Source organism: Struthio camelus, chromosome 18, assembly GCF_040807025.1.
Source record: "Struthio camelus isolate bStrCam1 chromosome 18, bStrCam1.hap1, whole genome shotgun sequence".
Lineage (NCBI taxonomy): Eukaryota > Metazoa > Chordata > Aves > Struthioniformes > Struthionidae > Struthio > Struthio camelus.
Window position 1 is genome coordinate 18,311,065 of NC_090959.1, and position 23,874 is coordinate 18,334,938.

The 23,874-nt window shown below is 72.7% G+C and overlaps 2 protein-coding genes across 3 annotated transcripts; both read left to right on the forward strand.

Moving 5' to 3' along the window:
* The first annotated feature begins 4,106 nt into the window (after window positions 1–4,106).
* Window positions 4,107–10,902, forward strand: RSPO4 (R-spondin 4). Its single transcript, XM_068912975.1, has 4 exons — window positions 4,107–4,185; window positions 7,330–7,518; window positions 7,738–7,881; window positions 10,829–10,902. Exons 1-4 carry the CDS (start codon window positions 4,107–4,109, stop codon window positions 10,900–10,902), a joined length of 486 nt encoding a protein of 161 aa, XP_068769076.1.
* A 3,454-nt stretch (window positions 10,903–14,356) lies between these two features.
* On the forward strand, window positions 14,357–23,526 carry ANGPT4 (angiopoietin 4). Of its 2 annotated transcripts, none has more exons than XM_068912801.1 (9): window positions 14,357–14,665; window positions 19,594–19,749; window positions 20,013–20,134; window positions 20,338–20,570; window positions 21,026–21,141; window positions 21,399–21,500; window positions 21,591–21,757; window positions 22,556–22,628; window positions 22,751–23,526. In XM_068912801.1, the coding sequence occupies exons 1-9, from the start codon at window positions 14,357–14,359 to the stop codon at window positions 23,210–23,212; spliced, it is 1,740 nt and encodes a 579-aa protein (XP_068768902.1). In that variant the 3' UTR covers window positions 23,213–23,526. The 2 variants fall into 2 exon arrangements, with proteins under 2 accessions (XP_068768902.1, XP_068768904.1); XM_068912803.1 differs by having other exon boundaries at window positions 22,498–22,628; window positions 22,751–23,036.
* Window positions 23,527–23,874: the final 348 nt, after the last annotated feature.

Genomic DNA, 23,874 nt, shown 5'->3' on the forward strand with positions numbered 1-23,874 from the left:
GTCGCCCGGCGGAGCAGCGCGGGAGGAAGCCCGCGCTCGCTCGGCCGTTGTCCAGCCAGCTCCGCTGCCCGTCCCCACGCAGGCGGCGGCGGCGGCCACGGCCAGGCTTCGGCGGTCCCAGCGCCCGCGCAGGCTGGCCGCTGCCGCCTGAAGCCACGACAACCCGCGCCGGGGAAGCACGAGCGTTGTTTCAATTATTTCCTTTATACGAAGTCAAGCTCTTTAATATATTCTGCCTCAAAGGGACTAAGCTCAAGAGAGAAAATAAACGCTGGAGATGTGTCCCGCTGGCGCGGGCGAGGGAGCCGGTGTGGAGGCCAAGCCTCCCCTCCCGCCTGGCCGTCGCGGCTCTCCTCCCGCCGCTCTTCTCCTCCGCTCGCTGCCCCGCTGCCGCCGCTCGGCACCGATTCTGCGCGGGGGCCCTGGCTCCCGTTTCGGCGCGGGAGCCGGCGCCGGCGACCGAGGAGCAGGAATGGCAGGCGTCGCTCCCGAGACTTTCCGCTCCCGACCCGCCTCCGTACCTGGCGGCTTCGGCTCCGGGGCCGGCGCGGGAGGCCAGCGGGGCGCCGCCGGCTGCTCCGGCCGCTGGCGGCATCCGTCCTCTCCGCTCGGCGAGCTCGTCCGGGCCGGTGGCAGGAGGTGGGCCAGGACGGGGCGAGGAGGGTCCGGCGCCGCTCCCGGGGCCGGCGGGCTCGCGGGGCGCCCGGGCGGCTCGGGGCGAGGAGGCCGGGGCGGCGCGGGACGCCGGGCGAGGGCGGCGGCGCGGGGCGCTGCCGGCGTTTCGTCAGCCCCGCGGAGAGGGCCTCTGCCGAGCTGGCTCCGGCAGCGGCTCTCAGTTTCCATTCCTGCGGGAAGAGGGCTGCCACCGTCCAAGCATCTGGGCTTGTTATGATGGGAGAAGAATGCCAAATATTTCTCTTCCTTATCCACCACCCTCCGTTCAAATCCGCCCCCGGTCCGACCCGCGCTCGGTGCTCGGGGTGCCCCGGGGCCTCGGCTCCCCGACGGCCCCCCCGCCCGGCTCCCCGCGGCTCCCGCGTCTGCGGGCAGCTCGCTCCCCCCGGCCGACAGCCCCGCCGCGCTCCCTGCAGGAGCCGTGCGCTCCCCTCCTTCCCTTCTCCTCCGTTATTAGCGTCTTCCCTTTGTTTTCAACCAGCTCCGAAACGTTTCGTTCTCGCTTAGCTGCCGGGGCCGGAGATGCCCCCCGCGCCCACGTTTCCCGGGACGCCCCGGCAGCGCCGCCACGTTGCAGGGGCCCCCGGACGGGCCGAAGATGAAAGCGCGCTGGAGCGGCAGACAAACTTTCCGAATTATCGTGCTGGACACTTTCTCCTCGGTGCTTTGGAAAAAAAAAAAAGGAGGAACATTTCATTCCTGCGAGCTGGCACGGCGAGGCGCTGGACGAGGGCTCGCGGCTTGGGCCACGGCTCCCTGCGGCGTCGCGTGAGTCATCGGGGCTGCCGCCGGCGGCTGCCGCCCGCCCGCCGCCGACCCGCCACCGCCGCCCGGGCCGCTGGCAGCGCGGGGCCACGGGCGCCCGGTTAGCCAGCGCCTAGCGCGGCGCCCGGCTCCACTGCAACGCTCGGAGCAATCGGGATGAACAGGGCGAGTCTCCCCGATTAAATACGCCCGCTACGTGCTGCTCGGCGGCAGGGCCCGCTGCAGCCACCCCGCAACCGCGGCACCTCTGCGGGGCGCACGCGCCGGCCGGGGCGGCCGAGCGTGCCAAGCCGGCGGGGAGCCCCCAGCCGCAGAAGCCTCGCCGCGGCCTCGCCAGCGCCCGCGGGCGCTCGGGACGCGGGCGCGCGGCTGCGGGCTTGTTTGTTTATGGAAAGTACTGTGGCGCCAGATGCTGAAAACCTGCATTTTATGGGTAATTTTTCAATTTATTGCGCATGGGTGTTAGAAAAAACAAAGCGATCCCAACCGTTGTTACTTCTGGTTTCCTACGGCAAGGCCAAGGGGGTCTGAAACGGCTCCTTTGGCGTCGGGACCGTTAACTCTTCGGGCAAGCGGTCGCGTTGCGCCCGACGGCAGCGGGGCAGAAAGATGTTCAAGGAGGCAGGTGAGAAAAAGGGAAAACGGGAAAAAAACCCAAGGGGGGAGCGGCGGCGGAGAGGAGGGCCACCCCGGCGCGCCGGCGGCCACACCGCCTTCCTGGGGCGCAGGGCCGGTCCCCCCGGCCGGCTCCTCTCCCCCAGGAAGAGCCAGCCCGGAGCACACCGGGCGCTGCCCTGGGGAGGGCACCCGCGCGGGGCGGCTCGAGCACGGCGCCGGCTCCCCTCCCGCTCCAGACGCCTCCCGCCTGGCCTGCGGCATGTGAGCAAGCCCCATGAAAATGACCGCATCCTGCAAGGGTGAGGCGAATAAATGCTCTTCTTGGACCAACCGGCGGCCGTTAGGAAGGGCAGCATGTTCCCCCCCGCGCTGGCCTCTGCGCGCTCCCCCTCGGTGGGTTTGGGGACGGTTGGCTGGGGGGCCGGAGGGGAGCGAGGTGAGCGTCCGTCCCCAGGGCGCACGGCTGCCCAAAGGGCTGCAGGGCACCGCGGCCGAGGAGGCTTTCCTGCCTGCGCCCCGCTCTGCGCGGGGTTGCCTTCTGCAGCGGGCAGGAGGGCGGCGCGGTTCGCACACGCCGCGCGCCGGAGAGCGGCAGGGGGGCTTGCGAGGGTGCCGGAGGCTGGACCGAAGTGAGGAGGGGTTTCAGGAGGAGGGACTGTGCTCTGGACATGGAGCCCCCCGGGCAGCGTCTCCCGGCTCTCGCGCGTGCCCTCGGGTGCTTTCCGTGCCCCCGTTTCCGTGAGCTTTGGCCGAGCAGGGCTCTGCCCCGCTGGCCGCCCTGGCGCTGCCCCAAGCCCCGGGATGCCCAGCGAGCCCAGCGTCCCGCCTGCCCGTCGGCCGGCGCGGGCACGCGCCGAGCACCGAAATCCCGGCCCAGGTCGCTCGCGCCGAGCCTCCTGGCCCACCACCGGCGCAGGGGGCTGTGAGCCGCCGGCTGCCGCCTGCCCTGCCTCCCGCAGCGCGGGGCACCCGCGTCCCCTCCGCGGGCACGGGACGCTGAGCCCCGTCGCTGCTCCGCGCACCAGCTCTCCGAGCAGGCGAGGGCAGGCGGCGGCGGGACGGGGCGCCGCTGGCGGCCCCTTGGCCCCGGCACGGCGGCGAGCCCACCGGCACCGACCCGACGGGGCTGCCGCGTGGCTGCAAGCAGCGAACCCCGAACGCTGCAAGGCGCCCGGCCAGGCAGTTGCTGAAGCCCGGCCCCTTCCCCGCTGCGAGATGCGGCGTGCGGTCCCTCTGCGCCCGGCGCTGCCTCGGCCGCCGGCGCCGCCGGCTCTCTCGGGGGGATGCTTCGGCGCGGGGAGGAGCGGCCGCCGGGCCCCGGGCCGGCCGGGAGCCAGCTCCGGTCGCAGCGTGCCGAGGGAGATGCATTTAGGAGGCGCTCGGAGAAATCAGAGGCAGCTGCGAGCCCCGGGAGAGCCAGGGCAGGCGGGAGCTGCCGGAGAGCCGCCGCGGCTGCCCCGCGGACCCCGGGCGCTGCCGGAGCCGGGGCGGCCGGTGCTGGGAGAGGGGGGCCGAGCCCGGAGGGGCTGGCGCGGGCGGGGTTACCCGCCTGGCTCCACCTCCCCCCCCCCCCCAAATCGCAGGGGGCTTCGCCGTGACCCCGGCGCTGGGATGGCACCGGCACAGTCGGACGGCAGCGGGACAGCGGGGCATTTCCCAGCCGAGGTCTCCCGGCCGGAGCGCTCCGGCGGGGGGACTGCAACCAATTTGTTTGCAAGTTGCTTTGTTGCTGCTGCGGGGTTTTTTTTTTTATTACTATTATTTTTAAAGGCGGGGTGGTGGGGGGGGGAGGCGGGTGAGGAGCGGGGCTGGCATCGGCTATAAAGGCAGAGCTCTCCGGAGCAGCCGGCACTTCCCGGCCACCATGAGAGCACCCCGGGCCTGACCCCGCTGCCTCCCGGGCTGTCGCGCGGCGGCGGGATGGTGTGAGCCCCGCCGCGGAGCGCCGCTCGCCTCCCGCGCCGCCCCGGCTGGCGCTGGCAGGGGGCAAGCCCGCCGGCCGCGGCGCTCCCCTCGTTTCTTCCCTGCCCTAAATCACTGCTGCCCAGATGCAGTGGATAATCTTCACGCTGCCGTTACTCGTCAACTCCGTGGAAATGGCCACGCAGAACCAATGGAAGAAACAAGGTAGGGAGCGCGCGGCGGCCGGCTTCGCCCCGCTGCGGGAGCGGCTGGCACGCCGCCAGCCGCGGGGGGCTGGTCCCGGGCCACCGCGAGCCCCTGCCACCGCGAGCCCTGGTCACCCCGGGCCACCGCGAGCCCTGGGCCACTGCGAGCCCCGGGCCACCGTGAGTCCCTGCTACTGTGAGCCCTGGCCACCGCGAGCCCTGGCCACCGCGAGCCCTGGCCACCGCGAGCCCTGGCCACCGCAGCGCACGGAGGAGGCAGGAGGTGTGAGACGGGAGCTGCTTCCCGCCCCGGCGGATGCAGCACTAAAGAGCCGGGGGAGGAACGGCCGCACGACCCGTCCCCTCGCGCCGCTTTCCCCCGCGCGGTGTGCGGCATGGGGCTGGCTTAGCGAGGGCTTTTAAGCACCTGGAAAAGGCAAAGCACAGAGCCAGTGGCATTACCTGCTCGGTCGCCTCCCTCGTCCCCCGCGGTCTGCTGGGGAGGTGGCACAAGGAGCAGCCGTGCAAACGCCAGGGGAGCCGGGCGTATTTGGGGTAGCGCAGAATGGGCTGTTTTTGCAATATTTCAATGTTCTGCCCAGCGCGTTTGGTGCATGGCAAGGAAAACGTCCGGATGCTCAGAGCCATCGCTGGCGATGGCCGGGTGCTGCCTGTCCCCCGGCCCGTCCTTCCCCCAGGCGCCACGGACCAGCCACGCCGCTGCGCCGTGCACGCGCTCCCCGGCGGCCCGAGCCCGTGCCGGCTCCCTGCAGCGGGAAGGGGCAGAGCCTCCCCGGCCCCCCGCGCGCCCGTCCCCCCGGGAGGCCAGGTCTGCACAGCCCGGTCAAGGCGATGCCGGAGAGCTGGGCCAAAGCCACCCGGCCTTTCCCCTCTCAGCTGATTTTCAGGGCGCTCGTTTTGTGCTTTTTTGGCTCCTCCTAGTCCATCCTTGCCCCGAGATTCACCGGACGGAGCAGATGCTCGCCTGCCCGGTTTGGGTGGGCGCCGGGCGCTGCCTGCCTCCTTGCACCGCAGCCGGCAGCTCGGCGTGCGAGGGGACCTCGCCCTGCCCTTCCCGGCAGGCTGCGGGCTCAGGGCTTCTGCCCCGTGAGCGGCCAGCTGAGCACGGCCGGGCTCGTCTCACCCACCGGAGCGGTGCCGCCAGGACACCCCCGGCAGGCTGCGGGGCTGGTGCTGATGCTCGGCTCTGCGTCGGGAGCGGCTGGGTTTTGTAACCGGCTCGTGCTGGGGTAGGGACAGGGAGTCGCGGGAAAAGGGCTCCTGGGCGGCCTCGGGCAGACTTGCCGCGGTGAGCCGAGGGGCGCGAGGGCCCCGCCGCCCGCTCCCGAACCCCGGCAGGACGGCCAGCGCCGTGCCCGAGGGCAGGGAGGCGGCGGAGGCCGGGCGCCCCGGGGCGGCTCGCGCCGCGCATCCTCCCTGGCCAGGCGCCCACGCGCAGCACGGCAGCGGCTCTGCCCCGGCGGCGCCTCGGCCGCATCCCGCCGGGCCGGGCACCGCGGCCCCATCCCGCCCCGGCGCCGCGCGACGCCCCGGCACGCGTCGGCGGCCCTCCGCCGGCCCCGACGCCGGGGGAAAGGGGGGCCCGGGGAAGCCCTGCTGAGCCCGTCCTGCCGCCGGCGGCGGGGGGAGAGCGGAGCTCAAAAATAAAAAAATCATCCTAAAGAATTAGGGAAGGGAAAGACGCTCGTAAATCCCCCGGTCCCCAGGGAAGCGGCTGCAGCTGCAGCCAGGAACACAAATGTTGTCAGCGTTTGGTAAATATGTGACGGAGACCATAACAACTTAATGGATCCAAGGTGCGCGGTGAGCGGGCGCCGGGAGCCTGCAGCCGCCTCGCGCCCGGCGCGGTGCCGCCGGCGGCCCGACAAGGGGCCGAGAGCCGGGGCCGAGCCCCGGGCGGCTGCGGCCCCCGCCCCGGTGGGCAGCGGGTGCTGGGGGGGGCTGGCAGCCCCCACGCCACCTTCACCGCCCGCTACCTTTGCAAACACCTCCTTTAGGTGGGTTTTTTTTTTTTTTAAAAGCACCCGAGCGGCTCTGCTCCTGCGGGTCGCCTCCAGGCTGCTCTCTGCAAGCCGGCGGCTCCCGCCGCCCCGGCCCGCTCCCGCCGCTGCCCGCCCGCCCGTCGAGAGGAGCCGAGGCCGTCGCCGGAAGGGCTTTGCAAGCTGCTCGGCCGCCTGCGAGCACGCGCTCGCTCGCTCTCCCTCTGCGCCGTTGCGCAGCTCGGAGGCGCCGGGTCCCCCCGCGCAGCGACCCAGGCTTGGCGGCAGCTCCCGGCTCTCGCCAGCGAGCGGGGAGCCCCCCGGGCTGCGCGCCAGCCTCCGGCTTCATTCGCCGCAGCCCCGGGGAGGCTGCTCTGCCCAGGTCTGCCTCCTCCCGAGGCCTTTGTCGCATGCAAAAAACCATCTCCGTGCAGCCAGACCTGCCGGCAGACGGAGGCTGCGCCTGCAGCACGCAGCCTGCCGCTGGCACCGACCGCACAGCGTAAGCTTTCGCACGGAAATATTAAGCGTTCGCCCTCGGTGCCGGAAGAGCCGTGCAAGCTCCTCCAAAGGCAGCCGGCGCAGCGGGAGCCGGGCAGCGCGTTGCGGGGATGTCCAGCCCTGCCGGAGGCCGGAGCCGCGACGCCCCGGGGCCAGCAGCATCTCCAGGGGCATCGGCCCCAGCGCGGGGCCCTGCCCCGGCGGGCGCCGCAGAGCTGCCGTGGGGCTCCCCGGGCCCCCATAGCCCCGTCCCCCCGGGCAAAGCCTGCCGGGGCCGGCGGCGCGGGCCGCCTTCGCTCCGCGGAGGTGGCGGGGGCAGCGCCGCTGCTGCAGATGGGGGCACATCTTTATCGCGGCTGCTCCGAGCGTTTCCTAAACGCTCTTTGTTTTCCTGACGTTTAGCAGGCACCAACTAATTAATCCAGGTCAGAGCAGATTTTTAACCGCTACCTGATCCTCGATCTAGCTTGCTTTAGGATAATTGCAGCCGCTGTTGAAGCGGCTGAGGGTGGCCCCCATCTATCCCGCCCGAGGGGTCTTGCAAGGGCACCGCCGGGGAAGCCCGTCCCCGTGGCTGGCGGCTGCGCCTGCTGGACGTCTCCGGCGTGCTGCCCCGCACGTCCCCGGCTGCAGCCTCTCTCCCCTCTCCTTGTCTCCCGCAGTGAGCGCCGGCTTGTTTGAGAACTGCACAGGTTGTGTCATGTGCTCGAAGGATAACGGCTGCGTCACCTGCCACCACAGGCTCTTCCTGCTCATCTGGAGGGACGGCATCCGCCAGCACGGCACGTGCGTCCACACCTGCCCCCCCGGCTACTTCGGCGTGCGAGGCCTCGAGGTCAACAGATGCACAAGTACGTGGCCCCCTCGCCCCCCTCCCCGGCGCCCCGTCCGCCCCGCTCGCCCCGCGCCCCCAGCTGCTGCAAAGCACCGGGCGTCCCGGCCCGCGGCGGCGGGGAAAGGGGGTTTGCCCAGGGCTTGGGGTTGCCCGTGAGAAAGGTGGCGCCCGGCTCTGCGATCGCCCTCGCCGGCCCGCCGTCCGCCCCGCTCACCAGCACCCCTTGCCCCGGCAGAGTGCAGGTCGCCCAGCTGCGAGAGCTGCTTCAGCAAGGACTTCTGCATGAAATGCAAAGAGAAGTTTTATTTGCACAAAGGCCAGTGCTTCCAGCAGTGCCCGCCCAGCACCGGCGCCCGGCCCGGCACCCGCGAGTGCCAAGGTAAGCGGAGCCCCGCGCCCCCTCCCGCGCCCCCGGCCCGGGGCCCGCAGCGCCGCCCGGCCCGGCACCCTGGGGTGCGTGCGGGTGCCGCGGGAGCAGGCGTTGCCCCGGGGGGGCGCGCAACCCCGGGGCGCGGCGGCGCGCCGGCCGGCCGCTTGCCCCGCTGCCGCTCGAAGCGATGCGCAGCGCGAGCCCGGGCAGGGAGGCGGCGGCGGTCTCGGAGCGGTGGCCAGCGAGCCTGGATCTCATCTCCGACGTGTTGCTCCGGCCCGTGGCTGTCATTCCTCTGCAGTTCTGCAGAAAACTGCCTTCTCAAGCACATGTGCTGAGCAGCCCCGGCGGAGGCGCCGACTGCCTGCTCCCGGCAGGGCCGCCGGAGCCCGGCCGCGGGGGCGGCAACGCGCAGGGCTGGCACCGGCCCGGCCACCGCCCGGGCCCCTCCGAGCACCGCAGCCCCGGAGAGGGGCTTGCAGAGGGAGGCCGGAGCTCGTGGGAAGGCTCGGCGCCGGTCCCGGCCCCCGGCAGCCCCTCTCGCCCTGGGGCCGGGGCCAGCGCTCCGGCCCCTCGCGCCCTGGGCGGTCGGCAGCAGCTTGAGGAGCTGCTTTGTCCCAGCCGGAGCTAAACTGGGGCACCCTTGGAGGAATCCAAGCGCCGCGCCTCGCTCGTGTCCCAAAGAGCGCGCGGGCAGCGCGGGCAGCGCGGGAGCGCTCCCTCCTTCCGGCAAAGCGCCCGGAGACGGGCGCTGCCGCCAGCCGCCGCGGCAGGACGAGGCACCCCGGCCCGGTGCAGCCGCCCCGCAGCACCCATCCTGCCCCGGCTGAGGGTTGTCCCTTTGCAGCTGGCACTAAAGAGGTTTGAGGTCCTTGGATGGAGAAGCCCCACCAACTCAGTATCCCCAAGATACCGGGAACGCCCGCGCAGCGTTAGAGAGTGTCACCAAGGGGATTTCTGATGGTCGCCCTGAGTTACCCAGCCCGCGCGGCAATGCCTCCCCGCCGGAGCCAGCCGAGCATCTTCCTCGCCCCAGCCGAGACGTTTGGCCGGGCCTCCTGCAGCGCCGCGGCGCGGGGGCTCCTGCCGCGCCGGGTGGCACGGGCCAGCGAGCATGGGTAGCAACGGGAAGCAGGAGGTGGCTGATGTCATTTTTGGATGCGACTGGCTGGACCGAAGCTGTTTCAATAAATCTCTGCTGAATAACGGGCAGAAAGCCAGATTGCATGAGATAGCGATCTGCAGGCCTTGGAAAGAGATCTGAGGCACCAGCCCCAGCGCTCGAGACTTGTGGTTCGGAGCTGCGGTTTGCTGTGCACAAATATGTATCGGACGAGGCAACGAGAGAGGGAGAAAGCGGGCAGAGGATGATGGGCACAGCGAGAGGGGGCACGCGAAGGAGAAGGAAGAGACTGCCGGGGGAGAAGAGAAGAAGGATCAGGAGGATGGAGAAGAGGGAATAGCCAGGAGAGGGGGTGCCAGGGCTGCAGAAGGGGGCAGCCGAGCCAGGGGAGTGTCTTCATCTCGGCATCATCAATCAGAAATAATTTCCTCCTGCCGACAGCAGGGAGGATCTGATCCCCCTTCCTGCCTGGGCCGTAACTCGCAGTTTGGGGGAGCCAGGTGGCATCGATTTCGGGAAAACTTCCCTTCCTCCCCAGCTCTGCTGCCACTGGCCCCTTAAAGCTGGTGGCAGTTGGATGCAGCGAGCTGGGAGCCGGCGTCAGGACAGGCTGCTCCGGAGCTGGGCGTCCCCGTGGCACCGCGGCCAGCAGCCCCGTCCCCTCGGGGCGCCCTGTCCCCTCGGGGCGCCCCGTCCCCGCGGGCGAGCGGAAAGGCAAAGGCACCCGGAGGGCCGCGCGTGGCCCCGCTGGGCTCGGCTTGGGCCGCGGGGCAGGGGTCTGCCGGGGTCTCTCCGCCGCGGTGCGGCGCGGCCGAGCGCTCGGTGATGGGATCCAGATGCTGCAGGACGGCGAGTTCGCTCGACGCAGCCGAAACACCCCGAGAGCGGCAGAGCTGCGGGAAGGCGCTGCGCCGCGCCGGGGCTGGACCTCGTGCCGGTGCGTTTGTGCGACCACTTCGGAGCCGTCCCCCGGCCGGGGGCAGCTGGCGGCGAGAGGCGTCCGCGCTTGGCGGGCGCGCCAAACGGCTCGCGCTGCCGCAGAGCTGCCTGCTGTGTCCGCCGCTCCGCCCGGGCCTCTCGGCGCTCGTGCTCTGCCCTTTCCGCGGTGGGTGGCAGTCGTCCGGGACATCAGAGCAGGACAGCAGACCCTGGCAGGGATAGACATGGGAGCCCTCGGAAGGAGCCCGTGTCGGCAGCGGTGGCCCGGTGGCGCCAGGAGGCCATGGGGACGCTGGCCGCAGCCGGGGGCCGCGGGACCCCCGTGGCGGCAGGGCTCGCGCCCTTGCGCCGCGTCCCCCTCGGCGGCGGGGTGACGGCGCGGTCCCCCTCTGCTTGCCGGTCCGCGGGGTCCCGGGGGAGGCTCCTTCGGCGTTAACGGAGATGCGGGTCCCAAGGGCAGCGAGCGCCGCGCCGGGAAGGCAACGTGCCGGCAGCCCGGGGCCGGGAGCCACCCTGCGAGGCGCCGGCTCGGAAAGCGGCGGCTCTGACCCCGGCAGCACCTCGCCGGGGAGGCCGGGGGCAGCTCCGCCGCTGCCCTGCCTCCCCCAGGCCGCTTTTATTGCCCCAGCCGGGTGCCGGGCCGGCCGACGGCGCTGAGCAGCACCGTCCCCGCCGCCCCGTGCGCGGGCCACGGAGGAGGGAGCAGCTCTGCTGCGGGATGGGGCAGCTCGGCGGCGGGGGGCACGATGCTCCGGGCGGGCACGGTGGCGGGGAAAGGGGCTTGGTGGGAGCCCCCGGCACGGGGCTGCCTGGGCGCGGGGAGGGGGCGACGCGCTGCCTCGAGCCCCTTCCCCGGCGCACCGGCCTCTCCTCCTCCTCTCCTTTCTGTTCCAGACAAAGCTGAACCCAAAAACAAAGGCAAAAAGCGACAGAAGAAGCCGAAGACAGACTCGCCGGCGGGCACCTAGCGGCGCGGGGCACGGCGCGGTGCGGCACGGCGCGGCTGCCCGGCGGCTCCCCGGGAGCCTCCCCGGCCCGGCCGGCGTCGCCCCTCTTCCCAGCCGCAGAAAACCGCGCGGCTCGCTTCCCCTTCCCCCTTTCTGTTGAGACGATTTATGGCCTGTAAAACGTTTCCTCTTCACAAAAACCAACTTTGCAGTGCCCAAAGCAATGCCTCGGCGCTGGCAGAGGGGGCGCCTCCTGCTTTTGTTTTGGGGGTTTTTTTCCCCCCTCTACCCCGCAGCCTGCTCGGCCCCCGCACGCCGGTGGCAGCCCCCGGGGGGCTCGACGAGCGCCGGGGCCGGGAGCAGGCTGCCCGGCCGGCGGGGGCTGCTCCTCCGCCACCCCCCCGTCCCGCCGGGCACCGGGGCGCGGGCACGGCGGCCGGCGCAGCCCTCTCCGAAAGGCCGGCGGTGCCCCGAGAGCGAAGCTCGGGCGCGAGCCCCGGCAGCATCCCGCGGCCCCGGCCCCCTGCGCCTGCAGGCTTTACGGGTTTATGCAAGCCGTGAACGTCAGACCCCGGCGGCGCGCAGGGGTTTGCATCGAGAAACAGCAGCGGGTGTAAAACCAGCGCGCTGGCATTGCTGCCCTTGCTGTAGGCCTGCCTGCGAGTTTCTGGGGCTTTGCCAGGGGTCGGAGCTGCCGGATCGGGGCAGAGCCGGGAGGCCGCGCGCCGGCCGCCCCGCGCGGGCCCTTGCTGGGCTGCAGCGCTGGGTGTCAGCCTCGAGCCGGGCCGGCGGCCGGAGGCAGCGCTGCCGTGTTTACTGTCGAATAAATATATCAAACCCTTCGGCATCCTGCTTTTCCTGCGCTGGCAGCGGCTGCGCGAGCCGCTTCCTCGAGGTGCCGCTGCGGGGAGCGTCGGTGCTTCTGCCGGGCTGGGGGGCTGCAGGGCTGGGGGCTGGGGGCCCGCAGGGGCTGGGGGGTTGGGGGGCTGCAGGGCTGGGGGCTGGGGGGCTGCGGGGCTGCAGGGGCTGTGGGGTTGGGGGGCTGCAGGGCTAGGGGCTGGGGGGTTGGGGGGCTGCAGGGCTGAGGGGTTGAGAGGCTGGGGGGCTGCAGGGCTGGAGGGCTGTGGGGCTGCGGGTCTGGGGGCTGCAGGGTTGGGTGCTGGGGGGCTGCGGCAGATGCAGGGCTGCAGGGCTGTGAGGCTGCAGGGTTGGGGGCCTGAAGGGCTGCAGGGGCTGGGGGGCTGCAGGGTTGGGGGCCTGAAGAGCTGCAGGGGCTGGGGGGCTGCAGGGCTGGGGGGCTGCAGGGTTGGGGGCCTGAAGGGCTGCAGGGGCTGGGGGGCTGCAGGGTTGGGGGCCTGAAGGGCTGCAGGGCTGGGGGGCTGCAGGGTTGGGGGGCTGCAGGGTTGGGGGCCTGAAGGGCTGCAGGGGCTGGGGGGCTGCAGGGCTGGGGGGCTGCAGGGTTGGGGGCCTGAAGGGCTGCAGGGGCTGGGGGGCTGCAGGGCTGTGAGGCTGCAGGGTTGGGGGCCTGAAGGGCTGCAGGGGCTGGGGGGCTGCAGGGCTGTGAGGCTGCAGGGTTGGGGGCCTGAAGGGCTGCAGGGGCTGGGGGGCTGCAGGGCTGGGGGGCTGCAGGGTTGCAGGGGCTGCGGGGTTGGGGGCCTGCAGGGTTGCAGGGGCTGCAGGGCTGCGGGAGCTGGGGGCTGCAGGGCTGGGGGGCTGCGGGAGCTGGGGGGCTGCGAGGGCTGGGGGGGCTGCGGTCTCGGCTCTGCCCTCTCCCCTCCTGGCCGCCTCGCCAGGGCAGAGCGTGCGACGGGGGAACCGGCGTGCGGCGGCAGCGCCGGGAGCCCCACGCGCGCGGGACGGGCGCCGGGGGCTGCTGGCACCGGCCTCGCGCCCCGGTGGGCGTCGCAGCGCCCGTCGCCCGGGGGCAGCGCCGGGACCCCCCACCCCGCTCCTCGGCCGCGGCGCGGGACGGGCTCGGCCGCTGCCCAGCGAGCCCCGTCGGCCGCCGGCACGTCCCCTCCGCCGGGGTCCTCCCGGCCCGCCTGGCGTCCCCTGCCCAGCCCCGGCCGCCGTGAAACCCGAGCGGGGCTGCGGCATCTGCCGGCCTCGGCTCCGGCTCCGCGGCCTGGGCCGCCGCCGCAAACGGCTCGTTTGGCCAGGCGCTAATTGCAGCGAGGCTCCCTGGCCTGGGGATCGCCGCGCGGGCCCTCCCCTGCCCCCAGCTGTGCACAGCTGCCCAGATGTGCAGCCACAGGCGTGCCCCTCCGCCGTGAGGCTTAACCGGGGGGAGAAGCCCCCTCCCCTGAGAGCACCCTCGGGAACCTGCCGGCCGGCACCGTCCCCCTGCCAGGGGAGGGAAGACGTCCCTGGAGCCATCCGCTCGGATGTTTTATTCTGTCGGATTTATTAGCGGGGCTGGGGGCGCCCGGAGCCGCGGGGGCTCCTGCGCCGAGGCCGCGTCCCCGGCCCCTCCGCCGTGTCCCCGCCTGCAGGGAGCTGCTTGCAAAGGGCCGCGGGGCTGGGAGAAACGGGGGCCGGTGCTGCCTCGGCGGCGATGCAGCCTGGAGACGGAGCCGGCCGCGGGCCGGGCAGGAGCCCTGGGCTCGCCCCTGCCTGGGGGGCGGCCGGCGGGAAGGTCGCGGAGCCGGGCCCCGCTGCAAGGCTTTGGGCGCTGGGACGCGGCATGACCCTGGCGGAGCCCCTGCCTGGGGGTCCCGGTGCTGGGGGCCGCCGGCCAGGTCCGGAGCTGTGCCTGGGAGCCGGCCCCGGCCCCGGTCCCCACGGGCTCGCTGCCGGGCCAGCGAAATCCAGGCCTCAGCTTCCTCCGGCGTTATAAATAGCCGGGATTTGGGGCGGGAATTTTCTTCCCCGGGATGTCAGTGCCCCGAAGGCGGCAGGTCACAGCTGGTGCCGATCAGAGCGGGATTTGCTGGGAAGCGGCTCGCGGGAGCGGGCGGCGGGCCGGGGCCCCGAGGTGCGGCGGGGGGCGCGGGGGGCGCGCGGCCCGGGGAGGGACGGACAGCCGGACGGCCGGCCGGACGGACAGCCGGGGCCGTGCCTGCCTCCGTGTGCGTGTGTGCGTGTGCGCGTGTGTGTGTGTGAGACACATTTAAAGATCACGTGTGAAACTTGATCTGCCCGCAGTGGGCTAGGAGGAGAGAAAAAAGATAGAAGTATTGTTTTTAAACAGATTTTTTCCTTTGTTTTTCTTCTCTTTTTTCCCCCCCTTCGGCACGGGCCGCCGGCGGACCCAGCCTGGCGATAAAAGGACGGGGAGGCTGGAGGCTGCTCAGAGGGACGGCGCGAGGCCGGGAGAGGAAATGCCAAAATCGCAGCGTTTAGCCCCAGCGGCAAGCGCCCAGTGACTCGTCCCGAGCGGCTCCGCGGCAGCCTGGGAAGCGGCGGCGCGTCCCGCCGAGCGGGGCCGGCGCGGGGGGCTCGGCGGGGACCCCGGCGTCCGGGGCGCGCCGGCGCCATGCGGGCGCTGGGCCTGAGCTTGGTGGCGCTGACCTGGGCGGCCACGGCGCTGTGCGCGGCCGGGGCCCAGCGGCGGGCGGCCGACGGGCGCCGGCGCTCGCACCGCGTGCAGCACGGCCGCTGCAGCTACACCTTCGTGCTGCCCGAGGCCGAGCCGGCCGCCTGCCCGCCGCCCCTGCCGCCGCCGGCCGCCAACGCGCTGCAGCGCGACGCGCCCGCCGGCCCGCCGCCCGCCGCCCGCGGGGCCGCCCAGCGCCTGCAGCACCTGGAGCGCCTCCTGGAGAACAGCACCCAGTGGCTGCTCAAGGTAGGGCCGCGGCGGTCCGCACCCTCGCCGGGGTGCTGCGGCGGGGCGAAGGGGCCGTCGCGCAGCGCGGGCAGGCGCCGCGGGGGCTCGCTCCCCACTCCCGGCTCCGGCCAGCGTCAGCCCCCCCGGCCGGCCCCGCTCGCGCCAGGCGCCGTCTCCGGGCTGGCGGGGCGGATGGTGCCTGCTCGCCCTGCCGTGCCGCCGGGCGCCGGCGCTCCCCGCTCCGGCGCAGCATGGGGCCCCGCGGCGGGCGCTGGCCGGTGCGCTTTGGCCGGCTGCAGCGCGCGGAGCCGAAGGCCGGGGGTCACGGGGACCTCGCCAGCTTCATAGTTTTCCCGCTTATGGGCTTTGCAAAAAGTTGCTGGCGCTGGGCAAAAGTTTGTGTGGGAACCGGCGCTTCCTCCCGGTTAACCCCGCGGCGGCCGGCAGCCGGGCGCCGGGGCCCCCCGCACCCTCCCCGCGGGGGGCTTCTGCCTTTCCCTGTCCTCCAGCAACTTGCCCCCGCGGCATCACGGGGACGCTCGGGAAAAGGCTCCCGGAGGCGGCGGGAGGCAGAGCCGCGGGCTCGGCGGGCCGCGGCGCGGGAAGCCCCCCGGCCGGGCGGCAGGGTCCCAGGGCGGCCCCCCCGGGAGGGCGCCGGCGTGGCCGTGCCGCCGCGCAGCTCCGCGTCCCGGGCTCGCAACGGCAGCGGGAGCCACTGCAGGCGCGGGCAGCCCGGCGGGTGCCCCAGCCCGGGCGCCCAGCACGTCCCCGCGCGGCCGGGGGTCCCGGCGGCTCCGCTCCCCGCTCGAGCCCGCCGCGATGCACAGGAAGCGGCTTTTCCTCTCCGAGGTCTCTCCGAGGCGCCCTGTGACCCCGCATCTGCGGCCGTGCGAGCGGCCGCCTGCGTCAGACCCAGGAATAGCTCCCGGCCGGCTCCTTCCGGGGAGCGAGTCCCCCGGGGAGCTGCCGCGCGGCAGCAGCGCCCAGGCCTCGGGCGCTCGGCGCAGGGAAAGGGCGAGCGCCCCGCGCCGGGCTGCGGCCGCCTGGCACGGCCCGAGCGCCCGCGACCGCCCCGGCCTCGGCCCCCGTGGCCGCAGCAGCCGCCAGAGCAGGCGGCTCTCCCCGCCGGCGCGGCAGCCGGGGGTTTCCGCTGCAAAGACCCCGTCCCCTGAGGTCTCCGTGCCGGCTGCGCGTGGGCAAAGCCTCCCCCCAAGATGTGGCCTTTTTTTCCCCCCCCCCCCCCCGTTTCCTGGAAGCTGCTGGCCGGGGCGAGCCGGGCCGGCCCGCGCCGCGGCGGGGGCGCACGCAGGTCTCCCTGCCGCTTCTCGGCTCTCTCGGACGAGCGGCTCCTCAAAGGCAGGGAAAGGCCGAGCTCCGGCTCCGTGCGCAGCCAGGGCCCGGGGGAGGCAGCGCTCGCCGGAGCCGGCCTCGAGGCAGCCGGTCTCCGTCGCTGCGAGCTCGGCAGCGCGTGCGGGTGGCACTGCGCCCTGCACCCTGCGGTCCCTGCACCCTGCGGTCCCTGCACCCTGTGGTCCTGTCGTAGGGTCCCTGCACCCTGGGGTCCCGTCGTGGGGTCCCTGTGCCCCGGGGTCCCTGCACCCTGGGGTCCCTGCACCCTGCAGTCCTGTCATAGGGTCCCTGCACCCTGGGGTCCCTGCACCCTGGTGTCCCCATCATGGGGATCTTGTGCCCCGCGGTCCCTGCACCCTGGGGTCCCTCTTGTGGGGTCCCTGTGCCCCGGGGTCCCTGCACCCTGGGGTCCCCATCGTGGGATCCCTGTGCGGAGCAGTGGGACGGAGCGAGGCCCTGGCGAGCCCCCCGGTGCCCCCATCCTACAGCACAGCTCTTCCAGCAGAGGCAGCTTGGAGCATTTTTTTTTCTCTCTTTTTTTTTTCTTCCCTTGGCTTTCCTAATTTAACTGGAACTGCGTAAGGAGGCTTGTTTTGGTTGGACTCCAGGCCTGAACAAACAAACCGGGCTCAAAGGAGGCATCGGGTTCAGGGACGGATTGTAAACAACATCACATCCCTGTCTGCCAGCGGAGCAAAAAGTTCACGCTGTGCCCAGAGCCGCGGGCTCGGCCAGGCTCCTCGCGCCCCTCGGGCACCGCCGGCCCCTGGCAGCCCCAGCTCTGCCTGCTCCCGACAGCCCCGGCCGGGCATCGGTGGCACCCAGGCACCCGGTCACCCTGCTCCCCCGGGCCGTGCCATGGCCCCGGGCACTCCTCCATCACCCGGAGGGACAGAGGGACATTGCAAGGGTATGATGCAGAGGGGACAGAGAGACGTTGCAACGGCATGATGCAGAGGGGACAGGGATATTGCAAGAGTGCGATGCAGAGGGGACAGAGGGACATTGCAAGAGTGCGATGCAGAGGGGACAGGGATATTGCAAGAGTGCGATGCAGAGGGGACAGAGGGACATTGCAAGGGTGTGATGCAGAGGGGACAGAGGGACATTGCAAGGACGCGATGCAGAGGGGACAGAGGGACATTGCAAGAGTGCGATGCAGAGGGGACAGAGGGACATTGCAAGGACACGATGCAGAGGGGACAGAGGGACATTGCAAGAGTGCGATGCAGAGGGGACAGAGGGACGTTGCAAGGACGCGATGCAGAGGGGACAGAGGGACGTTGCAAGAGTGCGATGCAGAGGGGACAGAGGGACTTTGCAAGGACACGATGCAGAGGGCACTGGCTCGTGTCGGCGGCAGGGGCGGCGCAGGCAGGGCTCAGCCCGGCCCCGGCCCCCTTCGCCCCGCTCCCCGCCCGGGGGCCGCTCGCGGCTCCGTTCCGCTGCTCAGCAGAAACTCTCGCAGAGGCTGCGAAACTTGGCAGGTCCCGTGCGCGGCCGCGCGGCGTCAGGCTTGAGCGGGGCCCAAGACGCGGCTGGCGGGGGCCCGTCGCGGTGCGCTCGGAGCGCGGCAGCCCCCGTGTCCCCCCGGCGTCGCACGGGACCCCGGGGCGCGGTGGGGACCCTGCCTGGGGCTGCAGCCCCGAGGGCAGACAGAGCCCAGCACGTCTCCCTTGGGCCAGCGCGGCCCGCCTCCCGTCCCGCCACCTCGGCCCAGCTCCTCCCGTCCCTCTCGGGAGCAGGCATCGCCCTCAGGACCCCTCTCAGCTCCCGGCTGCCCCCCGCAAGGAGGATGCCCTTGGCAGAGCCGTGGGTCAGTGGCTCTTGGCCTGCTGGAGGTTGGGGGGGGTTCCCCCCAAAAGGGCAGGGACCCCCTGAAAAAACCCCATTGCCCCGCTCACAGGGAGCACCCGGGGCGATGGGGTCCCGCGGCTGGGCTCGCCGCTCCCGGTGCCAGCCTGACCTTCCCCGCTGGCATGCACTGCCCCTCGGCTCGGAGGTATGTTTATTTGAAAAAAAAAAAAGAAAAGCAAGATCGAGAAGGAGAAAAGGCCTCCCCGGGCCCTGTGAAGCAACAAGATTAATGATGTGGTTAAAGGGAAACTCTCCAGCAATCACTCAGCTTGGGGAAATGTTTTCCAGACACGGCTCAGACGTTTCTGCGCTTCCTCTCCCCGAGCACGTCCCGGCGAGGGACACCCCTGGCTGGGGAGGCCGGCCCCGCCGCCGGCTCCTGCCGCCCGGTGCCCCGGCCCGGGCGCTCGCCCGCCGCCTCCCTCTGCGCTCTTATCTCGTGCCCTGGGGGATCTTTTCCGCCCCTTTTGCGCCGTCCCAGTCTGCTGCCGCGCGCTCGCAGCGGGCTGATGCTGCAGCCGCTGTCTGGGTCTGCGGAGGAGCGAGCGAGGGCTTTGCCGCCTGCCAGCAACATTGCATCATGCGCAAACAAGTGCAGAGAGGAGCTCGGAGCCCTGCGCTGCTGCCGGGCCGGGGCGCCCGGACCCCGCGGGTCCCGCTCCCGCCCCGCGCGCACCGGCCCGGCTTCGCGCACGGCCGATGCTGCCGCATCCCGGCCTGCCGCCTTCCCGCCCGCCCCGGCGCGATGCGCAGGGATCTGGGGCTCTGCTCGGAGCAGCGCGGAGGCTGGCGGAGGGCAGGCGAGCAGGACCCCCCCGGGCTAGCGGGATATCAGGGATGGAAACGGGAGGTGCAGAAGGAGCTGGAGCCTTTCAACCCCTGCGGGCTCCCCGGCCATCCCGCAGCCGGGAGCGATGCTCGGAGCGGGGCTCGTCCGCTGCCGCCCCGCCGAGCGGACCCCGCTTCCGCCGCCGGGGCCGGGTGCTCCGGCGCGGGGTGCCTTTCCCAGCCCGCTGCCGGCGTGGGAGGCCGCGCTTCCTCAAGGCCATCACCCTGGCCCGGGGCTGGACGGGAACCTCATGGCGAGGCGCGCTCGAAATAGAAAGCCTTTGGGAAACGCGCATCCCTCGCGGGCTGGGAAAGCGGAAGCAACATCTGATCTTCATTTGCAGCCGGCTTCTTCCCAGCTTTAAAAGCTTCCCCATGGCAGGGCAGCAGCAGGCACCGGAAACGTACCTTCCCCGCCGCCGCCGCCGCCGGCGGGTCGCGGCTCCCAGCCCGCGGCATCGCTCGCCGCCCGCCCGCCCGCCCGCCGGGCGCTGGGACACCGGCGGCAGAGCCGAGCAGCCCCAGCTCGCCGGCCCACGCCGTGCCCGCTGCCCCGCAGGGCAGAGCTGCAACGCTCCCCGCATGTCCCCGAATTGCAGCGCCAGCGCGGAGAAAGAGCCTTTCTCCAGGCTCAGACACGTGGGAGTGGAGCCGGCTCGGGGCGCGGATGCCCTTATCGGCGCCCGAGGCGCAGGGGTCTCGGCCGCGGGTGTCCGAGGCAGCTCCCCCGCGCGGGCAGCGCGCTCCCGCCTCCCGATACGCTTCACAGGGCCGCGGGACAGATCGTGCCGGGTAAAACCGGCACGCCGCGCCTGTCTCCCGGCCGGGCGCCGAGGGCAGGACGGAGGCTCCGGGCGGCGGGTGACCCGCCGGATCCCCCCGCCTGACCCCGCCTGTCCTCCCCCCTCCAGCTGGAGAGCTACATCCAGACGAGCATGAAGCCGGAGATGGCGCAGCTGCAGCAGACGGCGGTGCAGAACCAGACCGCCACCATGCTGGAGATCGGCAGCACCCTCCTGAACCAGACGGCCGAGCAGACCCGCAAGCTCACCGACGTGGAGGCCCAGGTCGGCGCCGCCCGGGCGCGCGCCCCGCGTCCCCGCCGCTCCCGGGCACCGCGGCAGGCTGCACCGCCGCTCGCTGCGGTTTCTCCGCGGGTAAAAGCGGGGCGACTGCCCCGGGGGGACGCACGGTTTAATTCACTGATGTGCAAAGAGACACCCGCACGCGGGTTGCTGCGGGGTGCGCAGAGCATGCGGGGTGCCCGGGGACGCCGGGGACAGCGCAGGGCCCGGCTCCCGCGCTGACGCTCGCCTCCGCTCCTGGGCAGGTGCTGAACCAGACGTCGCGCATCGAGATGCAGCTGCTGGAGAACTCGCTGTCCACCACCAAGCTGGAGAAGCAGCTGCTGCTGCAGACGAACGAGATCCACAAGCTGCAGAACAGGAACAAGTAGGGCCTGGGCTCGGGGACCCCGGCAGCCCCAGGCCCCGGGGGAGGCCGGTCTCTCCCAGCCAGAGCCCTTGGGAGGGGACGGGGGCAGCAGAAAGGGGGGCAGGGACGGGGGGGCAGCCGGAAAGGGGGGATCCGCTCTGCTCCCCCGTCCCTGCCCGGATGCAAGGCCCCCCCTCACCGCCGCCCCTCCTCCTGCGCAGCATCCTCGAGATCCGGGTGCTGGAGATGGAGAACAAGCACCAGACGGAGCTGGCGGGGATCCGCTCGGAGAAGGAGAAGCTGCAGCACCTGGTGAGCCGGCAGAGCGGCACCATCGAGGACCTGGAGAAGTCGCTGCTGGCGGCCAACACCAACACGAGCCTGCTGCAGCGGCAGCAGCTGCAGCTGCTCGAGTCCGTGCAGAGCCTGGCGCGGCTCGTCTCGCAGGGCGGAGGTGAGCCGCGGGCCCGGCCGCCGCCACCGCTGCCCGGTGCTCGGGGGGGTCCTGCGCCGAGCGGGCGCTGGAGCCGGACCGGCGTGCCGAGCCCTGCGCGGGCGCGGGGGCCGCGCCGCCGCGGAAGGAGCCCCGCCGCGCGTGCGAAGCGCTCGCAGCCCCGGGTCCCCCCCCTGCACCCACCGGGCCATTTACCTCCCCGGCGGCGGTAAATGCGCAGGGCTTAGCCTGGAGTCCCGCGGCCCCGGGGCGGCGCGCTCACCCGCACGCGCAGAGACATCGTGCAAGAAAGAAAAATAATCCATGGGCACAAAAGCGTCTAAGCCGAGCGGGAAAGAGAAGCAGAAGCCGGCCGGGCTCCCCGGCGGGGCGGCGGGAGCCGGCGGGGCTTCGCAGCCCCGCGCTGCCCCGGCCCCCGGCCCGCCGGGCTCACGCGCCTTTTCGCTGCCCGCCAGCCCGGCTGCCGAGGGAGGAGCAGCTCTTCCAGGACTGCGCCGAGCTCCGCCGGGCCGGCGTGCACGCCAGCGGGGTCTACACCCTCCACATCGCCAACCTGAGCGAGCCCAAAAAGGTGAGCGCAGCCCCGAGAGGGTCTCCGCCGTCCCCCTCCCCGGGCCACCCAGCGGCGCCGGAGCGGGTCTCGCCGGGAAGGGCACGTCCCGACCCTCCACGTCCGGCCGCGCATCCCACCCCGTCGGGCGGTCCCGCGCCACCGCGCCCCGGGGCCCGCCGTTTGGCGGGACGGGAGCTCGGCCCCGCTGCTGCTGGGTGCTGGGCGCGGGGGGCCGGCTGCAGACCCCTCTCCGTGCCCCCCCCGTCCCCCCGCAGGCGTACTGCGACATGGAGACCGACAGAGGCGGCTGGACGGTGATGCAGCTCCGCGCCAACGGCAGCGTCAGCTTCCAGAGGACCTGGAAGGAGTACAAACAGGTCTGCGCCCGCCCGCGGGGCCCCGGGGCAGCCGGCAGGCGGGCAGCCGCCGCCGCCGCCGCCGCGCTCACCTGGGCCGCCGCTCCGCAGGGCTTCGGCGACGCGGCGGGCGAGCACTGGCTGGGCAACGAAGCCGTGCACCTGCTGACGAGCCGGGCGCCCTACGCCCTGCGCGTGGAGCTGCTCGACTGGGAGGGCGCCCAGGCGTACGCCCACTACGACGCCTTCCAGCTGGGAAGCGAGCGTCAGCTCTACAGGTAGGAGAGGGGGGTCCGCGGGGGGGGGCGGCGAGGCGTCGCCGGGCCCTGCCGCTCGCGCGGTGCCGGCGCGGCCGCCTCCAGCCTGCGCTCCCGTCGCAGCGGCTGCCCTCCCTAGGCGTCGGGGGACGCGGCTACGCCGCCCTCTCCTTTGTTTCCCCAGGCCCTTGACAGCCCAAAGTTAGATTTTTTTTTTTTTAACGCGTGAAGTCGCATTGCAGCTCGGCAGCTCGGGGCGGCGCTGGCAGGCGCTGCCGCGCGGCCGGAGCATGCAGCCGCAGCGGCAACGCGCTCGCCGGCGCTGCCGAGCGCCCGTGCCAGGCTGGCACCGGGGGACGCTACGTGCGTGCACGCTGCGAGAGCTGCCTTGCCGGGCCCGGGGGGCTGTGCGTGCGCCGCCGGTCCCGGCGGGCCGGCGGAGGGCTGGAGCCAGCTCGCAGCCTCTTCTGGGACCGAGCCCTCGAGACCCCCCCCCCCAACCCTGGCCAAGCGGACCGGAGGGGCCGCGGGACATGGCTCTGCGCCAGCGGAGCGTGGCTGCCGCCTTGGCCAGGCTGGCACGAGCGCCCCTTCGGGCCCCCTTGGGTTTTCTTTGCAGCGCAGAGCAGGGCCAAGGGTCCTTTCCCCCCCCCAAAAAAAAACCAGCTGGCGCTGAGCGCGACACGGGGGAAGCTGCCCGAAGGGGCCCGGGGTGAGCGGGTCCCCTCCCGGCGCTCCCCCCACGCCGCCCCTCTGCCCAGGCTGGCGCTGCAGGGCTACAGCGGCACGGCGGGGCCGCAGAGCGCCATGGTCCTGCAGGGCGCCAGCTTCAGCACCCGCGACGCCGACCACGACAACTGCCTCTGCAAGTGCGCCCAGATGCTCTCGGGAGGTGAGCGGGGGCCCCTGCCGCGCGCCGCCCCCCCCGGCGGCGCCTCCCAGCCGCCGGCCGCCCCCCGGCCCGGCCCGGCCCTCAGCCGCCCGCTCTGCTCCCCCTTCCCCTTCCCCGCGCAGGCTGGTGGTTCGACGCCTGCGGCCTCTCCAACCTCAACGGCATCTACTACCCGGCCAGGCACAACATCCGCAAGCTCAACGGCATCCGCTGGCACTACTTCCAGGGGCCCAGCTACTCGCTCAAGGGCACCCGCATGCTCATCCGGCCCGCGGGCTTCTAGCGCGCCGGCGGCCCGCGCGCCCCCCCGCGCCCCGGCGCCCGACCCCGTTTGGATAGCAGCTGCAGGGAGACTGCGCCGGCCCGGCAGCGAGCGCTGCGGGGAGGCTTTCCCCCCCCTCCATTATTATTTTCCCTTGGGTTTCTCTCCCCGGGAAGCTGCGGCCAGCGGCGGGGGGCAGGCGGTGCCTCGGCCGCCGTGGGGCGGAGGGGCTGAGCGCCGCCGGCAGCCCGCTGCGAGGAGCCCTGGCGCGCCCGGGTTCGGCGCAGGCGTCCTGCTTTTCGCCACAGCCGGCCCTTTCTGACCCGAGTTCAGCGGGTCCCGGTTCCCCCCCCGCCGGGGCCGGGCTGAGCCGCGGGGCCCGGCAGCGCCTCTCGCCGCCCGGCGCCGGCTCCCCTCTCCCTCGCCTCTGGTCGCCTCCCCGACCGTAAAGAGGAGTTTGCAAGCAGCCGGGAAAGCGTGGGACAAAATGCAATATCATCGGGCGCGTTCCCTTCGAGGCCAGCGGAGGAGCCGGGGCCGGCGGCGATCGCTGCACCGCGCCGGAGCCGGCAGCGCTCCGGCGGCCCCGGCGGCGCTCCGGCCCCGCGGCTTCGCAAGCGGCTTTTGCCCCTTTCGTGCTTGGAACGGAGACGCTTATATTTTTGTACTGAGAGATATTTATTTTGCAAGCGTCGCCGGGGCGGGAGCAGCTGGGGGTGCCGGGCGGCAGGACGCCCCTCGCCGCCCCCCCGGCAGCTCCTGCTGCGGCCGAGGGCTCCCACGATGGAGGACAGGGGTGTGGGATGGCACGGCCACGGCGTCACTGCTGGGGACAGCACGGCTGCGGTGTCACTGCTGCAGGACTGGCATGGGCACGGCGTCACTGCAGTGTCACTGCTGCGGGGCTGGCACGGCCATGGTGTCACTGCTGGGGACAGGACAGCCATGGTGTCACCGCTGCGGGGCTGGCACAGCCATGGTGTC